Raw genomic sequence first — 26,148 nt, 5'->3', positions numbered from 1 at the left:
CTAACCTTGACACTCCAGCTGTTGTGGAACTATATATCCCAGCGTGCCCTGCCACAGTTTTAGCATGCCCTAATAGCAAAACTGTAGCAGTGCATGCTGGGTTATGTAGTTCCATAACAGCTGGAGTGTCAAGGTTAGCCAACACTGAGCTAGACCCTAGAATACCTGTTCTGATTTCCTGTTTTCAAAATTTTGGGAGGTAGGTGTGTGTGTGAGGGAATCGGTATGCTATCCCGACAGTGGCATGCCGGCTTTCAATAGACTGACAGCGGCATCCTGATGCCTACATTCAGGGCCGGATTAAGGCTTGTGGGGGCCAAGCCACATGGAGCCTCAGCCTCCCCCACCACACGTTAAACACGCACACACATATATATAATATATATATGTAGCAAACATACAAATTATATATAACATACACACTAATACACACATATACAGTATACACACACAAACACATACATAGACAGTATACACACACTAGCACATACACACACTAACACATACACAGTATACACACACTAACACATACTGTATATACAATAACACATACACATAAACACATACATACCATACTTGCCGATATCCTGGCTGCCCCTTCCAGGAGGGGATTGTAAAAGCTGACCCCTGTTTGGGGGCGGGGCTAAGGCGGATCCACTTGCTCGTGTCATTTTGGCCCAGCCCCTGCTACACAATGCTGAGATTTCCGGCATTGTGGAGCAGGGGGCAGGGTCATGATGACGCGATTCAGTGAGAATTGCGTCATCAGCTCCCCCGCTGCGGGTGTTTGGGTAAGTATTGTGAGGAGGGGACTGGTGGGGCCGGGAGACATGCCTACTTTTCCGGGGGGCGGGAGAAGCGACCAATTTTCGGGAGGCTCCCGACCAAATCGGGAGAGTAGGCATGTATGATACATACACATACAGTCAGGTGCATAAATATTGGGACATTGACATAATTTTCATATTTTGGCCTCTATTCACCACCACAATGGCTTTGAAATGAAACAAAAAAGATGTGCTTTAACTGCAGACTTTAAGATTTAATTTGAGGGTAATTACATCCAAATCAGGTGAACGGTGTAGGAATTACAATGGTTTCTATAGGTGCCTCCCACTTTTTAAGGGGAGTGGTGTGGTGGTGAATAGAGGCCAAAATATGAAAATTCTGACAATGTCCCAATATTTATGCACCTGACTGTATATAAAACAGTATACATACACTTATATTCTATGCAGCTGCTGCTCACTTCATTAAGCCCCGCCCTCTCGCAGCGTAATGGCGTGATTCGCGGGTCATATGGGGCTTGTCGTTTTGGCAAGTAGTAAAGTCTGAGTGGCATGCAGGAAACATGGGGGGAGATCACAGTTGTGGTAGACCATTGGGTACATGTGGGCCCTTAGGATATATAATGGCAAGTTGGTATCTGCATGTGGGGACATTTTGTGACAGGTGGGGATCTGAAGGCATCTGGTGCTATTTTAGAAATCATGGGAAGTCTGGGTGGCATGTCAGGGGCAAATGCAGGCTTTCTGGAGGAGGGTATCCAAATGCTTGCATGGGAAAACCTATTTAAGTATCATAATTGTCACTGCTGTCCAGGGGGGTCTTGGTACAAATATTTAAATTAAACCAATTTTATAATCTGTATAGCAAATAGGCAGCAGGCTAAGGCAGGCTCTATCAGAGAATTAAAAATGTTGAAGAACTCACAATATAGTCCCAAAATTCAAATAAAAAATAGTACTAGACAGCAGCAAGCGCCTTGTATTCTTCATTAGCACTTTTACTTATACTTGTATTTGTTTTCTTACATTACCAATGCGTCCTCATACGCCTAGCCTCAATACACCATGTTGTGCGAGATGCCTGGTTTAAGTGAGCTGTGCAGAGTGGTGTGGCGACTTTTTTGCGTTTTATCTGCTCAAATGTGTCCCTTACTCGCATTTCGACGATGGCCCGTATTCAATTAGTTTTGCGTCTGCGATAAAGTTTCACCTGCCCGACTTTCTGCCTATATCTCGTGGTTTGGACGCGGAAACTCATTGTGCGTGCCCCCGCTATTCGCCCTATTCAATTCCAAACCAAACCGCGAAGTCGGAACAGGCGGAAAGTGTTGTTAGAAATGGGGAAATCAGCCTGAACCCTCCAAAAAGATGCACTAACATTGGGGATCAATGTGTCCGAATAGCCCTAATATAGCTATTTGGGGTACTGAAGTTGTTTCAATAGCTTCTTATTAGCGTCTTTACACAAGTGGTGAAGAATGGCATTAAGCAGTATTTTTGGGGGAAAATAAGTAGTCCTGTCAAAATTGGGGTACTTGAAAATGAGTGCTAGCATATTTTAAAGTCACTAAAGTGAAGTTAAAAAAAACACGAAAAACGCACCTGTTGCAAGCAAAAAAACAATTGACCCATCCTTGCAGACCCCCCAAAAGTATATTTCGCTAGTTTTTATGCTTGTCCCCCCACTTTATACTTTTTTGTCCCCAAAATGAAAGTACTTTTTTCGGGGTGTTCTTAACTTTTTTTAGGGATTTTTTGACACAGTTATCCTTTGGGGGCTGTCCCAAGGGTTCTGAGTGGTTTCCCCACCTTTGCACCCCAAAATAAAAATTTGCACTTCTTTTCTCCTGCTATTCAGAGGCAAATCTTTTTTGCCTATTACATTGCATTGACTTTCTGCGTACATGATAACCATTTGGAAATGAATACAGAGATAAGTTTCCGACACGCAAAAAGCTGAGATCAGCGATACTTTTCCGCGTATCTCGGCTTTTCGCTTCTAATTGAATACGGGCTTGAGTCTGAATCTACAATGGAAATTGGCGTGAAAAAAACAGCGGCCTCTGCATCGTATACAGATGCAACCTCAGTTGTACACAGATACAGTATAAAAGTGTTGCATATTGAATTAATCAGTGCAGTCTCCTGAAGTGGTTTTGTCGACTAAGATGAACATTTGAGCAATAAAGCGAAAACAGATGCTCAGTTCAATCCGGGTTGCACGGGACCTGGCACGCTGCTTGGCGTAACTGCGGCAATAGTGTATGAGGACAAATCTGTAACTCAGATATGAATTGAGGGTCAGCTGAATGGGTTCTCCAGGAAAATAGATGATATACAGGGCAATTACTGTACTTCAGTTTAATATTCAGACAGTCTCACTGCAGCAAAAAATTTACACTAACCTTGGCAACCTTTAATTCGCCTAAATTCAAAGTATCTTCAAGATGAAACGAGTTAGTAGTATTTTTTTTCCTTTTGTAAACCAATGCCATTCGTACTTGAAAGTATCCTTTCCAAATGTGTATACTTGTATTTCTTTGTGGTGTACTAGATGGTGGATTTAATTACCTGCCCCATCTTGTAATTCTTAATTCTCTCTCTTACTGTGAAAATTACGACAAAAAGACTTACTGTATGTCATGAGACACACCTACATAACTTCCATCTCTCAGGCACCTACAGATGTGTCCTGCTACATCTTTGCGGCTTAAGCAGCAAATCGCTCCACGCATGGACTGCGCCCACGTGCGGGTACGCGCACTGTGTTCGCACCTGCAACGCCATAGGATTGCATGGTGCGATTGCAGTGGGCGCCATAGCGTACCATAGTATACGCTGCTGCAGGTAACCGCATGGCACGATGCGTGCGCACGTTTGTAGCGCGTCCGGCAAGGATGTAAGAGGACACATCTGTATTCCTTTTTGATAGGTTGACAGTGGGTGAAAAATAAGATTAACAGAATTAAGGAAATTGAGTGGGTAATGGTGACAGGTTCACAGGGCCGGATTATAGGCGGGGTGGACGAGGCGGTCACCCAGGGGCCCCCACACCTTGGGGGCCCCCACACCACCGCAAATATTGGCTGGAGCCTGGGCACTCTGAACACTTCCTGGCCAGCTCCTTGCAGCATTACACACACAGCACACTGCCAGCCACTCTCACTGATGGACCGGTGGTCGGTGGACCTGATGGAGTCCGTGAACGTGATTGACTATGGAAGCCCCGCCCCCTTAATAACGCATTTTGCGGGTGTACAGGTAGGGGGCGGGGTCTATTGCCACAAAGTGCCCGCCCCATCAGAAAGCTGATGCTGCTGCAGCTGCTGCAACAGGTTCTGTGTGCTCTTTTTCTGTCCCCTCCTCCCTCTCTCTCTCTCTCTTCCATTTCCTCTCTCACTCCCTGTCCATTTATTCCTCTCTCTCTCTCTCTCTCTCTCTCTCTCTCTTTCTCTACCTCCTTTTCTCTCTCCCCTTCCTCTCTCTCTCTATCTCTCTCTCTCTCTCTCTCTTCCATTTCCTCTCTCACTCCGTCTATTTATTCCTCTCTCTATACCTCCTTTTCTCTCTCCCCTTCCTCTCTCTCTCTATCTCTCTCCATGTCCCTCTGTCCCCTCCTCCCTCCCTCTCTCTCTTCTCCCTCTCTGTCTTTCCCTTCCCCCACTCTGTCTGTATCTCTCCCTGTCCCTTCCTCCCTCTCTCACCCTTCCCCCTCTCTCTCACACTATTGCTATACAGTATATCTCTATCTATCTATCTATCTATCTATCTATCTATCTATCTATCTATCTATCTATCTATGGCTCTTGCAATGGGCTCCATTTACCAACACATTTTTACACTAAAGATATTTGTATCAAAAAACCCACCAGCGCTGTTTCTCTCTTTAGACAGCGCTGCCGAGTGAAGTTGATTTTTTCGTGTGTGAATTGTGTGCATGCGTAGTCCAGCAGACTAGACACAGAGGAGATCTGGGAGGGGAGCCATATTATTTGTGCGGACTGTTGCTGATTCCTTTAGCTGTCCCTGGCTGCCTCTCCTCTAGGGTAACTGAGCTGTAATGGCAGCCAGTTATCCGCATCTGTCCGCAGAAACAAGTCTGGCCGCGGTGACAACCTCTCTTGGGTGGGGGCGCTGGATGGTGTGTACGGGGGGAGGGAGGGGTCGAGGGTCGGTCGGACGCTGCTGGGGAGGGGGGGTCTGCAAGGTGCTTTCTGGGTGAATGGAATGCTGCTGTGTACTGGGAAAAGGGGGTACACTGGATGATGTGCACTTTAGAGAGAATGGGGTAGGGTGGGAATGGATGGAGAGGTGCTGTGCACTGGGGGAAGGGAATCTGCTCACGCTCTGCATTCTGGGTAGACCCGGATGCCGGCTTAGACAGCCTGGAGCATAGATTACAACTGCAGCAGGACAGAGAAATCATATTCACTATGCTGCCAGGAGTCGGTTCCCAGCAGTGTCGCGGATATGATTTAGTATGCTGCCACCTTGCAGGTCAGTGGAGAATCCAGTGGCAAGGTAAGGGGCATAGTAGTCGCTGCGTGAGGCCGCGACAATTATATTGATGGGGCCCCCACAACTTAGTTGCCCCGGGGCCCCTACAAGCCTTAATCCGGCCCTGCAGGTTCACATCAAGTTTCAGACCTTTTCACACCTTTGTTGGACTCAGAATGGTCCAATATGATGGTTGTTCTCCAATCCAGCCATTTTACATTTATAATGTTGAATGATTAGAGGTTCCATATTAAAAGCAAAGTACTGATGATTTTATCATAGAACAGTCGAATTTCGAGACCCAATGCCAAGCCTAAAATGCACCTTATGTACTTTTTGAAAGACATTTTGATATTTGTAGTACAACTTTAGCTTATTCTGGACAAAAACACAATTAGCCCACAATGTAATAAAAAGACGTCTAGCAAATGAAATAAATTATTTTGCATAGCACACACATGACATCATCATTGAACAATCAAAACTCTTATAGAGAACCAAACCTTTTCACTATTGACAACTGTAACTTTGTAACTTGTCAGATCAGTAACTTTGTAACTTGTAGCATAGAAAACACATTCTTCTTGAGAACCAATGCCGTACCACTATAAAACTCTGGGGGTCATTCAGACCCGGTCGAAAGCACCGATGTGCTCGCAACGGGGTCAATGGGTAGCCCTGCGCATGCGCAGCGGCTGCACTGCGCGTGCGCAAGCCCTGCAGCGAGAGAGAAACTCTCTCGCTCCAGAGCTCGCTACAAAAGGGGCGGCTGTCGATGTTGATCGACAGCTCGCCCCTTTTTGTAGGCGGGCCGGTGGGTGGTTTCCAAAATGGAGGCGTACCTTAAGGAATGCCTACCGTTTTGTGGGCGGCCGCACTGACATCATCAGTGATGTCAGTGGGGAGTTTCCTGCTCCATCAGAGCAGAAAGCTCCCTGGGGCTTGCGAGTGCCCAGACCCAACCTTAGGGTCTGGTCGCAAACCCCGATGGTAACCCACAGCTAGCGACCAGGAGGCCGCACCAAAAAAAAAGAAGCACCCGCCCTCATTCAGAGACAGCAATCGCTTCTTGCGACCGCCTCTCAATGAGGTCCTCTGTCTTTGTTACATACTTTCACATGCAAATCTTACTATTATTCCCTTAAAACAAAAGTAATTTAAGATTTAGGGCCCTATTTATTACATCCTGTATAATTAATTAAGGAATCTATATTTGAACCTCTATATTGCCCTGCCTATACCTTCTAATATCCTACCTATAAACCTCTAAGGATGACGCTATTTTGCGTATGCAGTCATACAGTAAATAAAGACTTCAGACCTAGAATCTGTGGTTCCAAAGCATTATTCAAGTAAAAGTACAGCAGGTACACGCTATGATCCTCATATAATCTAAGCGTCAGGAGATTATACAGACCCAAGTACAATTATACATACGCAGTGCTCTCTGGTCCAGATGTTAGGCATCAGCAAGAAACCCCTCGTCAATCAGCATTCAGCAAGAAGACTAAGACCCAGTGTTGGAGCACACATATTTATACCCCCCAGAAATAGACAACACAATAGAGAAGTTTGTTGCTGATGCCATTGGTCCTCAAGGGGGATACATCTGTTACAGAGCATTTAACAGGCTGATTCAAATAGACACAACCCAGCCTGCAACAACTGAGGGTCTCTGGTTTCCCACCCCATGCAGCATCCTAACAGTTGTTAATATAATATACATTTTGTTGCTTGAAGTCTCTGCGGTCCATAAGTTGAGAATGCATGATGCGATCTCCACACCGATAATACTGGAATTCTGTTGAAAAAGTACGCATCAGCACAAAACCAAACACGGCTTACTTAGCATGTATAAAACCTTAGTTACCAAATAATCTTTATTTCACAGCATTTATACTAAATGAACGAACTTAAATCTTATCCCTTAAAGCTTATGGAACCTTGTATGTGGATATATAATGTGTGAGTATGCGGGGTTTGATATAAAGACGCTAGTTAACTTGGAGCAGATGCGTGCGCATAAAGCTAATGAACAGCGTTTTCATATAGGATCTTATGCATTCGCTAATATGCGATTAGTTACCAGCGCAATTGTGCGTATTAATGTGTGTATGAGAAATGGTGCACTTAAATCTCACTTAAACTAAGTGAACACCTAGCAGTGTGGAATGCTGAGCCTTATAGTTCCACACGCCCCCCTCTCTCAGCAGCCCCCACCCTTCCCAGGCTCAAAAGTAAAGTCCTTTGTTCTCCCAGGCTGTTGTGTAAATGCAAATTAGCACAGCTACAAGACCCAAAACACTCTTGGCTTTGAAGGTATTTTATTGCAGGAAGCCTGATAATGTAAGGTGTGTATTCGAGCAGGGCCACTTGGAGTGAGAGCAGACGTTATATCCAGGAAGCTTGTCTACACAGGCTAGTTGTCACGTGCCCATTTGCTCTGTTTAGCTAATGCAATATATCCTTTAGGGGAATTATAATAATATACACTTTATCCAGAGCACCCAAACTACGTAAAGTCATGAAATGGGCTTTTGGTGAATCGCAGTAACTTATGGCGATGGTCACAGATGCAATCGCATGATGCTAATAGTAATATCGCCACATGTACTAAAGTGTGAGTTTATCTAAAATGGCGCTTAGGCGGCCATTCGCAAAATGGCGTCTTGCGGCCAGTCGCAAGATGGTGTCGCTGCGATTCAATTTTAAACTGATCTTGTCTCAGCCAATAATCCAGCTTCGACATAATGTACGTGATATTATCAACTAAATTCACAAAATTAATATTTTGCAAATTTAGCAAAAATGTCTTGCCAGGACATGGGCTCAGATAAGAGCCTGTCTGGGAGAAGAGCTGGAAGCAAAGTAATAACTTGCACTTTATCTTTGCTTTTTGCCTCAGACCCGGCCAGCCCAATAAGCATGGACAGCTGGTATGAAGGAATCTAAAGATGGCATTAGCTTCTGGAGCTTGGTAAATTTCACAATTTAGCAGCCACCAAATAAACCTATGAGAGCTGCTTGTGAGATTGAAAATGCAGTCCCCCTTTAGATACATTGTCCTGACAAGCAGGACCATAACGGGGCTTAACAGCGCCCTGTGCTCTGATATGATGATGTCACACATAGGGGGCGGGGCCATCAGCACCCAGAAGTGCAGCAGTGTTCGGAGCATCTTTAAGGTGCTACGAACAGCTGTACACATGGTAAGATGCCTGCCTGTAGCTTCAAAAGGATGCTACGGACGGTACTGCCGCAGCAATACTGGCTGCAGGGTGCTGTTCCAGACACCCTGCTAGCCAGAAGCAATGGACATGGGGAAGCGACGGTGCTGGCCATTGTGCTCTGTGCGATGGCATCGGTCACACACCCCAAGTTATGGTCCTGCCGACAGGTTAGTAGTACAGTACACTGACAGTGAGTGCCATTTTAAATTTTCACCTGCAACCCGCCGGGAAGCACGCCGCTGCTTCGTAAATAAAGCCATAATTCTTTTGTTCACATATAGGAAGTTGTGGTGTAAGGTGCAGCTATTGTACCTAAAGCTTTAGATCTATGCCATGTAAAATTATATCATATTGTTTCTCACAAATGGGATATGTAGCATGCTCAGAATATGTGAAACATTTGTTTTTAAAGAAAATGTATATTTTATCATTAACCTCCATTATTATAGTATAAGTTAAGGGTAGACAATGTGTATCTCTCCAGCTTTTATTTGTTGACCACAGCAGACATTGGAAGGAACATTCTCACTCTTACCAAGAAAGACTTTTTACATACAGGCATTGATTGGCAACACTGCAGGAGTGGGCGTGTGGGCACACATTGCGCCCCCTGCCAGATTAGGTGGAACGCTGGACAAATAATATTCTGCATTAATACTTAACTCAAGTAATTCAGTTTTGGGCGAATTTCACCTTTATACATTGATGTTATGTTTAGCCTATGAAAACTAATAATATTATATACAGTACATACAATTTCTTGTTTGTTTTTTTATCAATTGATTGTTGCCTCCATCTCTCATGACCTCCATCTTCAGATTCAATATTCAAGTGCTATTGTTTTTAATCTGCTGGTACTCCTTAATGGTGTTCGATAATTTTGTAGAGCTTGCATACAATACTACTGGCAATGCAATATACAGTATGTCCACATCTGTGTCTATATATGAATGACTACATTTCCACATAGAACGTGATTTAAAAAGTCAATGGCCGCGATTCAATTCAAAGCGATGTTGAATAGCCTCGGAAGGGATCTCCTGAAGCTATTCAATTCAGCGCGATGTTAAGTCGGAGAATGCCAGTTCTCGTGACTTAACCTGGGTTTTTAGTCCCGAGAAGCGGCATTCTCAGACTAAAATGCCAGCCACGAGGCTGTTAGCGCTGCACTAAGCCAGCAAACAGCAACACAGCCGGTACTTTAGTCGGCTTTCTCCTCGCACCCTCAGGTGGGTGCGAAATTAACCTTTAGTTGGACCAAACAGCACGCTGAATTGAATAGCTGCGGGAGCTCCCTCCCGGGGATATTCAGCTTCGCTTTGAATTGAATCACGGCCAATGACTAGAGTAACGCATGGCAAAAGCCAGGTGTTGTAGGCAAAAAAAAACTTTACAAACTGTAAAGAATTTAGGAATCATTTGGATATTTTATCATTTGTATATTTATATATATGTTTGTACATATTACTTTATTTTAATCACTTACTGTAATTCTCTTTAGGAGCTTATGGAGTGGTGCTTAAATGTCGACACAAGGTAAGAAAATTCATTTGTACTAAATATGTTTTGTTGTGTGATTTCTTTTTTTCTTCATTTATACTATGATATTAGACTGCGGATAAGGTGTTATTGCTCACAGTGAGCCGACTTCAGATCCACACACAAAGCCGATGTTTCAGCAATTTTTTGCTACTGCGCGCGCGGGGGGGGAAATCCTTAAAAACTCCTATGGCGCCTTCGTTACACAGGGTGTGCACACAAAGGTGCGTAGACAGATGCTGAAACGTTCACAGTGGAAGCCATGCGCAGATAAGATATATGCACCTACAGTAGCAAAGGGTTGGTGTAAGTTTCGATGGTGCGACCGATGGTGCCGTCTAAAGATGCACCAGGCGATAACACAGTGTCTACATATGCTTAAAGTGGGCGTCTCAGTTCACACGCACACATGTGCGCCAGGGAAGGGCTTTGTAGCGGCATTTGTATAAAGTCTCAGACGGGCGACCACCAAAAGTCCACCTCTGAATCAGGCCCCATGTGTTCAAAAGAGCTACACATATTGTAACAGTTTCCAAAAGAGCACACACTACAGTTGTAGCCAGTTGTAAGCTGCTTGCATGATTTATCACTGCTGGATACATTTATAAAATATGTTCTTTGTGCAACCCACTTGCTACCAGTAAAATCTGCACAGGCACATAGTGATCTATGTAATGTTGTACCAGCAGTGCTCCTTTATGTCTCACCACACTGTAAACTCCACCAGAACAAAATAAGCCCCCACCTACAGGTAGCATACTGTAATTATGCGAATCCAATAGGATGGCATTTTGCAGTGTTATTGTGTTTGGGTGCTGTTCTTACTGGCTTATATGTACACTTTTGGGGAGATTATGAGAATTAAAATACAGTATTTCAGATAGCATTAAGGGTTTATCCTTTTAACGTTATTAGAACATTTTGCTGTCTACATCGTTTGCTGGCCCCCGGTTTTGAAGTCAGGTGACAAAGATTCTGTAGCCCATATGATGATCGGAATGTTCCCAGCAGCACAGAGTATTTCTGGATGTGAGTGTGCTGACTTTATAGATGGCAGTGGCCTTTCCACTCATGTGACTGTGTTGTTAAGGATGCTACAAGTGACAGGTGCAGTGTTAAGACCTATGTTGCCCATAGCAACCAATCAGATTCTAGCTATTATCTTCTAGAAGGTGTTAGTTCAATGTTAAGTAGAATCTGATTGGTTGCTATGGGCAACATCTCCACTTCTATAAACTCTCTATTTAGTAAATTTACCTCCCTGGTTAAAGGTTTCTCTTTTTTAAAACCAGGTACCATTTTTATAAATGTCACTGATGGATTGACAGCCTGGATTGTACAAAAAGCTGACCATCATTCATAGGGGGTTTTAGTTTTCTGTTTATACTGCACATTAAGGGGTTAATTATTTGCGAGTCCTCTGGATAATTTTATTCCTCCCACATGCCCCTGCAGAGTTTATGTGGCATTAAGCACATGCAGTAACCTGTGAATATTTTACGAAAGTAATCGATGAGGGCGTAGGGAACGCTTGCTAATAGCATTTTCTCATTATTGACACAACACACAGTCCTAGGAGTCTACCTGCTGAGGCAGCAACATGAATACATAAATGGCACAGCTTCCGTTCTGTGACCTAGACTGCTCTTCATTATAATACTCCACTAAACTAGAACTTTGCTGTAGTAATCAGACCTTACAACTGGAAACATTGTCTCGCTGCCACTGGTCACGCTACAGCTTAGCAAGTTTGCCCTCAGTTATTACATTAAAGTATCAAACTCATTCACATAATTTAGAGCTCTTTTCTAGCAGTTTCACCTTCTTAAATTGACAAGCTGTATACATGAGCAGCCATTGCATGCTGAGATTTGTAGTTCATCAGCATCTACATTTTTTTTCCAGATGCTCTGTCCCAGCAAGCATGATAAATAGCACAAAGTAGGAGCTATGACCTGCAAGTTGAATTGTTATTTATCCAATGAGCAACCCGATTAATATTGAATGGTCCCCTATTGTTTTACCTAAACATTCTCTCCTATTCCCTCCATACAATTTCCAGCTGTCTTTTCACACCCATGTACAGCCATGGCCAAAAGTTTTGAGAATGACATAAGTATTGGTTTTCACAAGGTTTGCTGCCTTATTGTCAGATGTTACTATGGTATACTCAAGTAAAATTACAAGCATTTCATAAGTGTCAAAGGCTTTCATTGACAAAGAGTCAATATTTGCCGTGTTGACCCTTCTTTTCAAGACCTCTGCAATTCACCCTGGCATCCTGTCAATCAACTTCTGGGCCACATACAGACTGATGGCCGCCCATTCTTGCCTAATCAATGCTCAGAGTTTGTCAGAATTTGTGGTTTTTGTTTGTCCACCCGCCTCTTGAGGATTGCCCACAAGTTCTCAATGGGATTAAGGTCTATGGAGTTTCCTGTCCATGAACCCAAAATTTCGATGTTTTGTTCCTCGAACCACTTATCACTTTTGCCTTATGGCACGGTGCTCCATCATGCTGGAAAAGGCATTGCTCGTCACCAAACTGTTCTTGGATATTTGGGAGAAGTTGCTCTTGGAGGATGTTTTGGTACCATTGTTTATTCATGGCTGTGCTCTTAGGCAGAATTGTGAGTGTTCCCACTCTCTTGGCTGAGAAGCAACCCCACATGTGAATGGTCTCAGGATGCTTTACTGTTGGCATGACACAGGACTGATGGTAGCGCTCACCTTTCCTTCTCCGGACAAGCGTTTTACCAGATGCACCTAACAATCTGAAAGGGGATTCATCAGAGAAAATAACTTTACCCCAGTCCTCAGCAGTCCAATCCCTGTACCTTTTGCAGAATATCAGTCTGTCCCTGATGTTTTTACTGGAGAGAAGTGGCTTCTTTGCTGCCCTTCTTGACACCAGGCCATCCTCCAAAATTCTTCGTCCCGTGTCATGCCAACAGTAAAGCATCCTGAGACCACACTGCCATGCAACCACTGTAGCAAGGCCCCTGATTACCACTACTGCTTGTAATATCATGAAGTTCTAATCTTGATTGGGAGATATACGCAATCAGTTTGCAACAGAGGACCTGATTCGCTATGGATCGCAACTGCGATCACAGCTGCGATTGTGCATGCAATCTGACTGTGATGATATGCTAATCCATTGCTATCGCTATGCCGTCGCTGCACTACATAGGGACGCCCACCTTGCCTTACACACATCCGTAATGTTTAGCAGGACTGCGATACCAATGCACACTTGCACAAGCTCTAACCTTACTCAAGAATTGCTAACCTCATCGCACACTGTGAGTACTCAAGCTGCGTAGGGCATCGCTAATTTATGCACACCCCTGCAACGGTGTTCAAACACCCTGAAACGCCTGCATTTCGCTGACCACCCCCCCATCACACCCACAAATGGCACTTCCTTTCAATCACTCTGCGATGGCTCTGCGTAGTCACTGGAGTTTTTGTGCACTGCGATGTATGCGCATACGCAGAATGCAACAATCGGCCGATTGCGTGCATAATCGCAGTTGTGATCCATTGTGAATCAGGCCCAGAGTGTGCTTAAGAATGCTGTTGCTACCACCACTGAAGAATGATCAGCTGTAGGAGGGTATCCTGTTTTGCGGCCATCTATTTGTCATGTCGGAGCCGGAAACCCTGCTATTTTAGATCATATGCAAGTGTTTGTTTGCTGTGCGTTTGGTACATGTCTTTGTCTAGGTGTGGTATATTTTGTTGACATTCATCTCGACATTAGAATGACACCATGGTCATAATGTCAAAATACAGCACATCAACATGATCGCAGTGTCAACATTGACCAGGTCAACATTCATCACGTCGACACAGATGAAATGTTGACATGATCAGAATGCTGGTAAACTGTCCTTGGTGGTCTAGTGGTGACAGCAAGTACAGCGGCTCCAGCGATACTTCTGGCACTTCGCTTGGTGAGCATACTTAACCCATAACTGCCCCTTCCATAGCCAACCCTAGCCTCCCCTCCCACAACCTAACCCTTATCTCCCTTGCCATAGCCTAACACTAACCCTCAGCTGCTGGTCTGTGCAGAATGTTGGCGTTTCATATGTGAACATGTTGACCTTCTGCACATGCCAACATGTCCTATGTCGACATTTTAACAGTGTTGATATCATAACTGATGACATGATGTCAGATTAGGAATGTCGACATTGTAAATGTTGGCATTTGGACTGCATTCTGTTTGTCTTTACCCTTAGAATAGGTTGAATTTGGATTTTCCTGATTTTCAGACCCATTTCCTGTTTTCTTTAACTGTTTCTAAAGTAATCATATGGAATTGCCACCAAGTTTAATGTTACTACATATTATCATACAATTGAACTGCCTTATAGATTTCAAGTATAACAACGTACAGTACTAGAGCAACCTACTATTAATTACTTAGGCACGTTTCTCTCCTGCAATACACACATTAAAAGCTAGTTACTCTGTTTACCTTCGAATCAACTGAAATGATACATCTCCTGGTTTTTGTAACAAGCATCATAAACATTGTTGTAATGTGATATATGGCCTGAGTTGTTTGCAATGGCGATGTTCATGCATTTGAGATTTTTTTTGCGCGAAATACCAAGGAAAGTCTCACTGCACTCGTGCGAGCTGTAGTATTTGCAAAGTTTCCATGATCGCAAGGTCCTGAGCCGACCACTGCGATCCATGGGCGTCCCTGGGTGGAGTCGGAGGTGTGGCCAAAAGTGTTCTAAAAAAAAGTAATTTATACTTACACAGCAAAAAGTTATTATTAATAAACATTTTCCCATCTATATTTCTTCCAAATAAAACAACAATTGTACATATACACATATCTTCCCTATATACATATAGATATACAGTACATACATCATACTTGCCAACTCTCCCTGATTGTCAGGGAGACTCCCTGGAATAGTAGCAATCTCCCTGTCTCCCTGATTATATAGCTGTTATATGCTTGGAAAAAAAAGTAATCGTATATATATATATATATATATATATATATATAAATATATATATTAAAATGGTATAATCAGGGTAATTACCCTGCATTGGTTATAAGACACAATGATCCCTATGGCTACATGTATTTTCATATAAGGTTCTCTTGGCCATTTATATGGTACCCCCTGTAAAACACAATACATGAGCAAGCCCTGAAAAGTATCAGTGTGTTTTCATCAACCAGTAGATCTTACTGTCTGCTTTGGGGCTCATTTACATTTGGATGTAAGTCAGTGTTATTACACAAGGTGGCGGGCTGGGCCGGGGGGCAGGGTGCCATGTGCCTCCCGGGCCGCAGCGTCATGCGGGCTGCGGGCAGTCTGTGTCACTGTGACGCAGACTGCACCGCGTGTGTAGCGCTGAACAACGGGACTCAGAAAGAGGCAAAACGTCATCTTGCATGGACAATTATCATCATTCCTGGACTTTTGTCCAGGAATGATGATATTTGTCCATGCAAGATGACGTTTTGCTTCTTTCTGAGTCCTGTTGTTTGGAGGGAAAAATCCGAACTCGGCGTGCAAATTCGAACCTATCCGAGCCTGCACATCCCTAGTTTAAACTCACTTTGCTTCTCCAAAGCTCGGGAGAGTTTTCCCTTTTAAAACGCACAAATTTACTAAGTAGTGAGTTTAGCTGAAAGTGAGTTTTCCGATGGTTAAGCAAAGTGAGTTTTTTTCCCCAAAATTGCGATTTTTGATGTGGGTTTAGATGCGAGTTTAGATGTTAGTTTAGATGAGATGACTTACTCAAAGCCTGCACATATCAATGAAATATGTGAAGGCTGCTTGTGTATTGAACCTGTAAAATAATTGTTAAAAGTTAGAAAAAGTATGACATAAGGTCCCCCCCAAAAGCATAACCAGCCCCGGACTTGCCAGCCAGTCTTGTTACCAAAAATTACAGGGAACAAAATGAGTAGGGTTCCACCATAAATTAGGAACCAGCACCTGGCTGTAGGGCCAGTCCTGGTTTTAATTATAGGGGGAAAAAATTTGCGTAGGGGTACCCCTATAATTAAAACCAGCTCTGGACCCTTTCTAGCGGGGGGCTGATGCCACAGCCAGGGGAGTTTCACCGGACCCCCCAGCCGCAGCATCAGTCCTGACCGCTAGTCAGCCAAGGCCAGGGATCCCTGGGGAGTTGGGGACCCCTCCAATAAAGGGATCCCCTCTTCAGGGCACCCCTGGCCTAGGCTGATAGCCCGGGGCTATCCCCGCCACCCCTGGGCGGTGGGTGGCGGGTTGATAATGTAGGTGTGTGAAAAATTGAAAAAACAACATTGTAATTACAGTAGAACTGCAGGTCCCAGCAAGCCTCCCCCGCATGCTGGTTCTTGGAGAACCACAAGTACCAGCATGCGGGCATTAAGGGGCCACTGGGACCTGTAGTGCACCTGTAATGAAATGTGTAAAAAAACACAAGACACACACACCGTGAATATAAAGTTTTATTACATACATACATACACACGCATACTAACCTTCTTCCAGATGTTCACGTCCCCTTCTCAACGTAAAGTATCCAATGGTTGTACCTGGAAAAAAAGATCCAATACTCACCTTTTGTCCCACGATGTTCTCAACACGCATTTACACATTTCATTACAGGTGAACTACAGGGGTACCACTACGCAAATTTTTTCCCCCTATAATTAAAACCAGGACTGGCCCTGCAGCCAGGTACTGGTCCCTAAATTATGGTGGAACCCTACTCATTTTGTTCCCCATAATTTTAGGTACAAGGACAGGCTGGCAAGTCCGGGGCTGGTTAAGCTTTAGGGGGGGACCCTACGTAATTTTTTTAACAAATAAACAAATATATATTAGGTATTCAGGCAGAAACATACACAAATCACACTGCTCTGTGTATGTTTCTGCCAAACTCTCAGCTCAGGAGGTGTTTAAAACTTCAATTCAACAGTGAGTTTGCTACAAACTCACCTGAGATTCTAAACTCGATTCTTAGTAAATTTGCGAGTTTCATCTTTTCCATGTAAAGTACTTCATAGTTTGGCCGATGGTGAGTTTGGTTGAGTTTGCAAACTCGCATGAGTTTTAACAGTGAGAAGAGAAAACTCACTTCCAAACTCGCACCAGTTTGGTCTTAGTAAATTTGAGTTTGAAAAAAGGGCTAAACTCGCATGAGTTTGCAAACACAACCAAACTCGCCCAAACTCGATTCTTAGTAAATTTACCCCTTAGTATTGCCATTTATTTCAAGGTGCCATAAAGTTAATGCTGCACCATACAGGGTATATACTTTACTCAGCAACAATAAAACATGACATATCAATGGCACAGTAATTGCAAGTAGACCTATCTATGGAACAACACACAGCAATAAACCGACAAACTTAGTAGGCCTAAAAGCGATGGTTTGGGAATTCACTGTAGGCAAGTGGAGGTGAGTAAATGGCAGGGGAAGTCAATTCAGCACTCAATGTGCAAGCACACAAAGTCACTGATAGGGACTAGGTGACATAGTAAAAAACACTGGAGGAAATGATACTGCCTGGGAGTTGCATGTGGTAGGAAGCCTCTACTTATGAGAGCTTACATGCTAATAGGAGGGGTGAACAGTTGGACGTTGAACGGAGGAGGAGCAAAAATCATGAGAGAAGAGAAGAGTGAAGGTTTAGGAACAGGGATACAATGTTTTGAGTATTGAATGTTTAAAACTGTCAAGACTTATGGAAAGTACTTGGTGAGGGAGTGAGTTATAGAGGAGGGAGGCAGAACGGGGGAATATTGTAAACGAGCACAAGAGGAGGTAATCGGGGTGGAGTGGAGGTGGCAATTGGAATATGAACTGGAATGAGAGAATATTGCAGATCCAAATCCTTGCAAGAAGTGGCCTTTATCCAAAGATCTATGTGAGTTTGTGCCTGGTAGACTCTGCAATTGAGCAATGATGTTACATCCAAATATTACCAGTATTCATTGATAATGGTTTGAACTTGCAATATTGTTGTACATTATTATTATTATTATTATTATTACCAGCTATTTATATAGCGCACACATATTCCGCAGCGCTTTACAGAGAGAGCTATTCACATCAGTCCCTGCCCCAGTGGAGCTTACAATCTATGTTCCCTATCACATGCCCACACACACATACACACTTGGGTTAATTTTGTTGGGAGCCAATTAACCTACCAGTATATTTTTGGAATGTGGGAGGAAACTGGAGTACCCGGAGGAAACCCATGCAAGCACAGGGAGAATATACAAACTCCACACAGTTAGGGCCATGGTGGGAATTGAACCCATGACCTTATTGCTGAGGCAGTAACACTAACCATTACACTGTCTTTGCTGCCCACCGTCTTGTACATACTATACAGTAGAGGTGAACCTAGACTTGCTGGTGGCCGCAGGTCAGTTCTGTAACTCTGATTGTAAAGCAATGTTTTTGAACAGATACAGACTTACAGCATTTGGGCCAGGTGTCTGTTTCCCACTGGGACCTGACAGTGTGGTCAGCAGATGACCACACAAACTCAGTCATCTTGCAGATTTTCAGGCACACCTTAAAAAGATCAAAAATATTTTGATGAAAAACAATTCTCAGGCATTACACATGTGTTGCAATATAGCTTCTCTTTTACAGTATTGTAGTGTATGTGGTCAGGGGCGCCGAGAGGGGGGGGGGGAGCGGGTACAGATTAGCCGGGCCCAGGCTACCTGAGGGGCCCGGTGGGGGCCCGGGTTCGGCGCCACTCTCCCCCCCCCCCCTCACGGCTGCCCAGCACACAGCGTGTGCGTGAGCTGAGCTGCAGTTGGAGACAGCTGTCTCCTATGCCTGTGCGGGGGAGCGACGCTGCAAATCTTTTTTAATTTTTTTTTTCTCGGCAAGGGGGCGTGGCCACGCCTCCCGAGATTAGGCCATGCCCCCTATTACCGGGGCCCGCCACGGCTCTTGGCGGGCCTGTATGTGGTCAGGAATTAAGATAGAGTACTGACACAGAATGCAATGTGACCGCATGCCCTAGGGGGGCTTCTGTTAGGCTTAGCTGAGCAGACCTGTTTGCTAAATAGTTCTGTGTAAATCCCGTGGAGCAAGTTATTTATTGATCCAGTTTCATGTGTAAGTTTATACCAGTACCTAGTGTTTTCCTCAAGGATGGATAGAAGTATTATGAAGCCAGCATTTTTTAGTGCTGAGATCAGTGACAACAGAAAACCAGCCTTATTGCCATATATAAGATGCCCATGATTCCTGTTTTCAAATCCAATCATATCTTTTCTTCTAGTCTCTGACTTGATAGCCATAAAGTCACAGGTTTCTGTTATGATAGCTATGAACTCACCTCTACCTCACGTTGGTACATTTTATGGATTCTGCTTTCAACATTTTACTCATAACCTGGTACGGGTAATAGTGTGACAATAGTGTTATATTTTATTAGTTACTGTTTGGGAATTCTTAAGAAATAATGACAGTGCACAGGATTTGCTCCCTTATGTAATCTTGTATACAAGTATTTCATGTCTAGTAATGCTCGGCTATGGACGTCGGATCATGGAAGGTGTCATGAAGAAGATCTTTAAGTTACACTCCCATGGAAAATATGCTAATATGCCTTTTCTATTTAAACCATTACATTTCTGAGTTATGCCATTATCTGACAGCCCAATGAACCAGTTCTGGCTTATCTGCATATAGCATACATGCTTCAGGGTGGTACATACAGTAGCTAGCTCTTGTCAGTAAGGCTTTGTCTATATGCTGGTCAGAACTCATGGTCCTGTGCTGGAATGGAACAGACTAGCTGTAGATGGATATTTTATGTCATCCCTATTCATGCTATAAGATGTCATTGATGCTCATGTGCAAAGCATTGACTCAGCTGCCTGCCTTGTCAGTAATATTACCCAGTTGTCTTTCCTACTGAATTGGATGGGTTTGATATAAAATGTCCCATTGACATAATTTTTCATATTCAAATCTCAGTTTAGTAAATTTAGCTTCATACATGCTAATTTGTGCACAATTGCATCCCAATTAACTTAATTTGAAATACTTAATAACATATTCAGACATCTGATTGTCTTTCTACATTTGCATGAGCAGATGATATTCTTTTTCACTGGAATTTCTGGATGATGACTGAAGGAAATAGCTGTCACTGTAGAATATACCGTATCTGTTCTTGGCCTGTGGCAAACTCAGACAATAGAGATGTTTACTAGAATGCTGACTCACTCAATATTCTTTATCTAATATATATGGGAAGTTTCAAGGTTGCGTGCAATGATATTAATACTTTAAAATTATTTTTTCAAAATGTGTTTGCTGTCAATCTTACGTCACTTAGTGAGCTCTCCATGTTTACTGTTTCTTTTTTTTTAATTATCCCTGGCAAATTTGAGGAGAGCCTACAGAGCCCCATGTAAATTCCTGGTGATATGGGGGAGACAAGGGATGTGATGACATGATTCATCCCGCCCCTACTTGGCCTCCTGCATCTCCCCTTTGGGAGGTATGTATGGATTGTAAGTATAAATACTTTGGGCCTGATTCAGCAAGGATCGCAATTGCAAAGCTGCACGCAGGCTATAGATATGATGTATGCACGTAGGCAGCTTTGCAATTGCGATCCTTGCAATAATGAAATGCAGTAGGAAGTGTATGACACTCCCTGCTGCATTTGTGATCCCAGCACTGCGATGCAGGCTGGGATCCCATCGCGACCATCAGTGGTCGATGGTCGCGATGGTGGACGGCTCCAGGCGGCCGAACAGCTGAGTAAGCCTCAGCTTACTCAGGCTGGCCGGCTTGTGAGCCCAGAAGAATGCTTATGTCCACGCAGTCTCTGGACTGGCCACTCCTTCGAAATGGGGCGGACACGCCCCTTTTCTGGGAATGCCGGCTGACCCTGCCCCCACACTGCCCCTTAAATGCCTCTGCCTGTCAATCAGGCAGAGGCATTCAAGAGCTTGAGTGTGATTGAGCAGGACCCATTCTGCACACTCGCAGAATGGGTCCTGTGCAAGCGCAGATTCCTGATAATAGGGAATCTGCGTTCAGCAGTGCACGCTTTGTGTGTGCAATACTGAACTAGTCAAAAATGTTATACTATTCAATTATTAAAATGTGGTTCTTCGTATAAGGGACATATTCAATAGAGAAACAAAAAATATATGTATAAAAATTAGGCGCAACTAATAAAGTACAATAACCAATTGTTAGCTATATAGCAGCTCCCAATAGTAGTGCTGGAGACACTACTCAATTAAGATCAACAAAAACTAAATGAGTACATATATGTATATACACCCAAGGGAGCGCTGAATTAATTGATAATAACTTTAATACGTATATAACATGGCATATGAATACATCAATAAAATTGAGTTAAAAGATACAATATAACCACTGATGGCTGGCAAATATTAGTCGCTTGAAAAAGGTCATTCAAAGGATCCTGTGGAAATCCACTAGTGGTATAGAAAGTTGATTAGCAGAGCCAGTGTGTTAGTATGATTTGCATCAATATAGTCTCACCACTCTTAGGGAAATCCTGAGCAAAGACAAAGGGCCTGATTCAGACCCACTCGCGAGCAGCTGTCCGCTCGCAAGTGGGTCGATGGTGTGCACTGCGCATGCGCACGACGGAGGGAGCTCCGTCGTGCGCGAGACGCGACGAGCGAAGGACTTTCCTTCGCTCGTTGTGTCTGATCAAAGGGGGCATGTTGATTGACAGCACGCCCCCTTTGGTGGGCGTGCCGGGGGCGTGCCTCCCAGATGGGGGCTTTCCCAAGGGAACGCCTACCGTCAGAAGCCGGTCCCACTGACATCACTAGTGATGTCAGTGGGAGTGATTTTGGCTCTTATAGAGCCAAAATCACTCCGGGCCTTGCGGTTGAGAAACTCAACCGCAGGCTTCGGCTCGCAGTGGCGATGGTCGCGATGGTCAAGACCATCGCGACCATCAACCTGCACGCTCGTATATGCTGTGGGTGGTGACCCACAGCTATACGAGCGTCCAGGAGGACGCTCCATAATTATGGAGGTGGGCCCTGATTCAGAGCGAGCGCTCTGGTCAGAGCGTCCGGCTCTGAATCAGGGCCAAAGTCCCCAGATAGTACAAGTGGTAGGGCAATCTTCTGTGAATCACGTTCCCCGTCTGATAATCAGAATTGCCGCTTGCAACTGTGATGACATCAGCAACAGTGGGAGCAACACATCAGTGCCCAGATATGAGAAGTCCCGTGCAACTCTGCTAGTGTCGTGCGTTAAAATACAAAGGGCTTTATTTATTAACAGTATTTTTTGTAAAATAAAGTGAAAAGGGTTGTTTTCACACCCTTTTCACATTACTTTAGTATCACCTAAAGTTACTAAAGGGCAATTCGTAAAATTCTACTCCAATCCCTAATTATCACTTATTTTTAGTAAGCAGATCACATTTCCCATAATTGTAATGGGAAATGTGATGTGGCCAAAGCTACTAAAAATAAATTGTGAAAAAATACTCGGGAAAGCCCTGTGATAATAACGCCACCTGGAGGTGGCATTATCCAGGGTCTCCCCCGGTTACCGGACTCCTGCTCTGCTCTAACAGGCAGAGCCGAGCCCGGAGCCGGCCCCAGTGATCAGCTGTGTGGTCTAAACAGACCACACACTGATACACTGCAAAAAAAAAGAAAAAAAAATTAGTAAAAAAAAAAAAACTTACCTGAGTCCTGGGACCGGTGTTTGGGGCTCCGGTAATATCTCCCCTCTGGTCAGCTGGTCTCCCAGCCTGCACTGGGGCCCGGTCATCAGGTGACCGGGTCCCAGTGCAGGATGGCATGCCTGCTGACCGGAGCCATGGAGGACATCACCGGATCCCCGATCACTGCAGGTAAGTGTAATTAAGGGAGGGGGGTCACGGGGGAGGGAGGAAGGTCGCAGGGAGGGGCTTAGTGGCAGGGACGGGGCTTAGAGACGGTCGGTCGGCCCATGCATCGGCATTTTTGCGAAAATACTGTTATAAGTGTGTGGAGGGGATTCGCAGGGACAGAGCTTTATCGCAAGCTCTGTCCCTGCAAGGGATTTTTAGTAAATCCCTGTGATATTGCCTGAATTCACAATGCAAATTCAATATCACACTACAATTTGCATTCAAAATGAGGACAATATTGTATAGTGATGTATTTTTTTTCTTGTGTTTTCATTTAGTATTTTGAAGAATATTTTCAGCAAAGTTAGTAAACTTCAAAGGTATCAATCTTCACTGAAACCATAGCAACCAATTCGCATTTCCCAGTGCTAGTTAAATAATGAAAGCAACAGTGTGATTGGTTGCCATGTGTTTAGAGCAAATATTCCCCTGTTGTTTGCAATGTTAGCCAGTTGTTCTCATCAAAAGTCGAAAAGCCATTTCTCCAGCGAAAACAGGTGTTTTCATTTATATACAGATGTGTTCTCAATATCAAACACCTATTCTTTTTGTTCCATATGTCGCGAGAAGCCTGGCGCGACTCAGACACTCTGCCATGGGTAGTAATTCCCGTACTTTAAATATTTTTTCCTGAATTTGGCATCTTATTACTATCATAGCCGCTTACAAATTTTCTTATAGTGAACAAGGTGCTTAGGGTTAGTATTTTTGTCTCAAAGGAAATGGTATTAAGTCTCAGATTATGCATGACTATACATGGAGCGAGGCATGGCATGTATAGCTATCACATTGACTACAAGAAGTTGGTTACAGGATGTTTGATTGCTACTACATGATTACACGTGTACCAAGGCTTTGCCATTTGGTCCAGTAAATGTCAGATTTATTACCCCAGCAATAATATTTGTTTACTTCTTGTCAGGCTATTACAAGCTTGAGTAAACAGGACATTTTACAAAAGCTGTCTAGCGTTCTTGTAGAGAATGAGAGTATCATCATTGGGAAAACGGAGTATGTCACAAAGACAATAGCTAGACCTTTCATGATCGCCTTCCGGCCGACACCGGCCCACAGGTCTGTGCAGTCATTGGACCAGGAGGAAGAAGCAAGTTACGCTGAAAACCACCTCCTACAGTATTAAGTATAAACCTTATCTGGGACCCAAATAAAATAGTTTGTCCGTTTTCCATAATTCTGAGGGGCCTATTCATCATCACTTCATTTTTACAAAAGCAGGTGGAAATGCACATTTTCACCTGTAATTGTAAAAATTAAGTTATCAGGCCATTCATCATGACAGTAAAGCAGGAGATATTACAGATATCTTCTACTTACCATCCTTTTGCGGAATGGCCCGCTGCCCCCATACACTAGTATGATCCTGCTCCAGGCTCGCTACCCGCTCCTTCCCTATGGGAAGGAGGTCCAGTTTGCGAAGAGGGATCCTTCCGCCGGACGCCGGGGCTCTTGTGCACATGCGTGACCTGTAGGTTGCGCATGCGCAGTCCCGTCACTGTTCTGAAAGGAGCAATGAAAAGATTCACTGCTCCAGAAAGGAGCAGTGAAGCCGCTTGCAGGGACAGCTGATTTCACATCTGCTGTCACCGCGCTGGAGCAATGAGGAATTGCTCCCGCAGCAGCGGCGAGTTAGAATGTTAATTATCAGGGTCTGTTCGGAACCTGATAATTGACATCAGGAATAGGCTCCTCAGCATGGCTGGGTATAGCAAGGCAAAACACCTATTGTGTTGATGACGGAACCTACATATGTTTGAGGCGCCCTCCAGTGCTGAGAAATCCTGGAATATTAGAATCCAATGACATCAAGCATCATGCAGAGAGACCCGCGATATGAGGCTACTACTGCTGTGAGACTATCCTCCTAACTTCTACTATTGCTGTAACACTACATTAGTCCTTATTGCTACAACTGCTTTGAGATTATTTTATTATTTAGTAAGTTTATCAAAGATAAATCTTGTTTTATTATGTGTATATATATATATATATATATATATAAATATATACAAAGTCAGAAATCCACTGCACTCGCCACTCCCAGATTTGGGGTGCAAACCTACACTCGCTATTCCCAGGACTGGGGTGCAAGTGGCTTGTGACCACATTGCTTAAATAAATAAAAACAGAAAACGCAGCACTCACCATTGTTAAATCACTCACAATAATACATAAATAATGGGGTTTTGGTTCATGGATTGATCAATGCATTTAAGCCTGCAGCCCACATCATGGGACCCCACTTACCTGCAGGTCCTACACTATCTGTCATACTTATGGAATGCATTGATCAATCCATGAAGCAAAACCCCATTATTTATATATTATTGTGAGTGATTTAACAATGGTCAGTGCTGAGTTTTCTGTAAAGCTATGTTCCAGCAAGAACCCATTCATCAATTTTAGTTCTTGATTGCTGCTTATATAATAAATTGATAATAAGACTGCTCCCCATGAAGTCATTGTCACATCGCAGGCTTCTGGGATATTTTCTGAGTGGCGTAGATAGAAGTTCATTGTCCTAACAATGCAGAGAGTTCCAGTAATTGTCCTGGGGAGCTGCTATAATGTCCTACTTTTGTATCTTCTCAAATTGTCTAGTGCCCCACTGAGCAGAAACTGGAGCATAGTATTCATACAGTGGGACAAATCCAGGTAACCTAAGAACTGCTTTAACCTAGATACTGAAACACAATTTGTTATACAGTATAAGGCAAAGTGATTCACGGCCAAATGTGCACAGCACTGAACCAATTACTATTGTCTGACTTTAAAGACTGTTAAATAAATTTGTGTACACAAATCTAAATAAAATGTTAGTATAGCTATTATGTGTTTCTCTGACAGCCAGGAGCACATTAATGTCATGCCTTGTCACACTGGGACTAGTTTCACAAGAGCTGGAGAGGCACTGGGTGCTAATCGTATTGTAGAGCTACATCATTAGAAATGACTATATAAGACAAGCAAAAAGAAAATTAACACATGGAGATTTACATAGAGTTGGCCGCAAGCACTTTTGGAGCAAATTGTGCTATATATGTAAATATGAGCAGTTTGGTTCTACTTTTCACTAAATTAGTGCAAGTTCGGATTTATCGTATTGGCTATAAAAAATATTTCCGAACCGTATAAGCGAGTAGATCCGAAC

The 26,148-nt window shown here is 43.7% G+C and overlaps 1 protein-coding gene across 5 annotated transcripts in view; it reads left to right on the top strand.

The window, feature by feature from the left end:
- The window catches only part of CDKL5 (cyclin dependent kinase like 5), a 423,438-nt gene that overhangs the window by 173,904 nt on the left and 223,386 nt on the right, over positions 1-26,148 (top strand). For all 5 annotated transcript variants that reach the window (XM_088451639.1, XM_088451641.1, XM_088451640.1 and 2 more), the window contains one exon: positions 10,017-10,051. In XM_088451639.1, coding sequence (XP_088307765.1) covers positions 10,017-10,051 — 35 coding nt within the window. The remainder of the gene's footprint in view (positions 1-10,016; positions 10,052-26,148) is intronic.

The sequence above is a fragment of the Taudactylus pleione genome, unplaced genomic scaffold (genome assembly GCF_031769625.1).
Source record: "Taudactylus pleione unplaced genomic scaffold, aTauple2 ptg000026l, whole genome shotgun sequence".
Lineage (NCBI taxonomy): Eukaryota > Metazoa > Chordata > Amphibia > Anura > Myobatrachidae > Taudactylus > Taudactylus pleione.
Note: the sequence above shows the minus strand (reverse complement) of the source record. Positions and strands in the feature narration are given on the sequence as shown.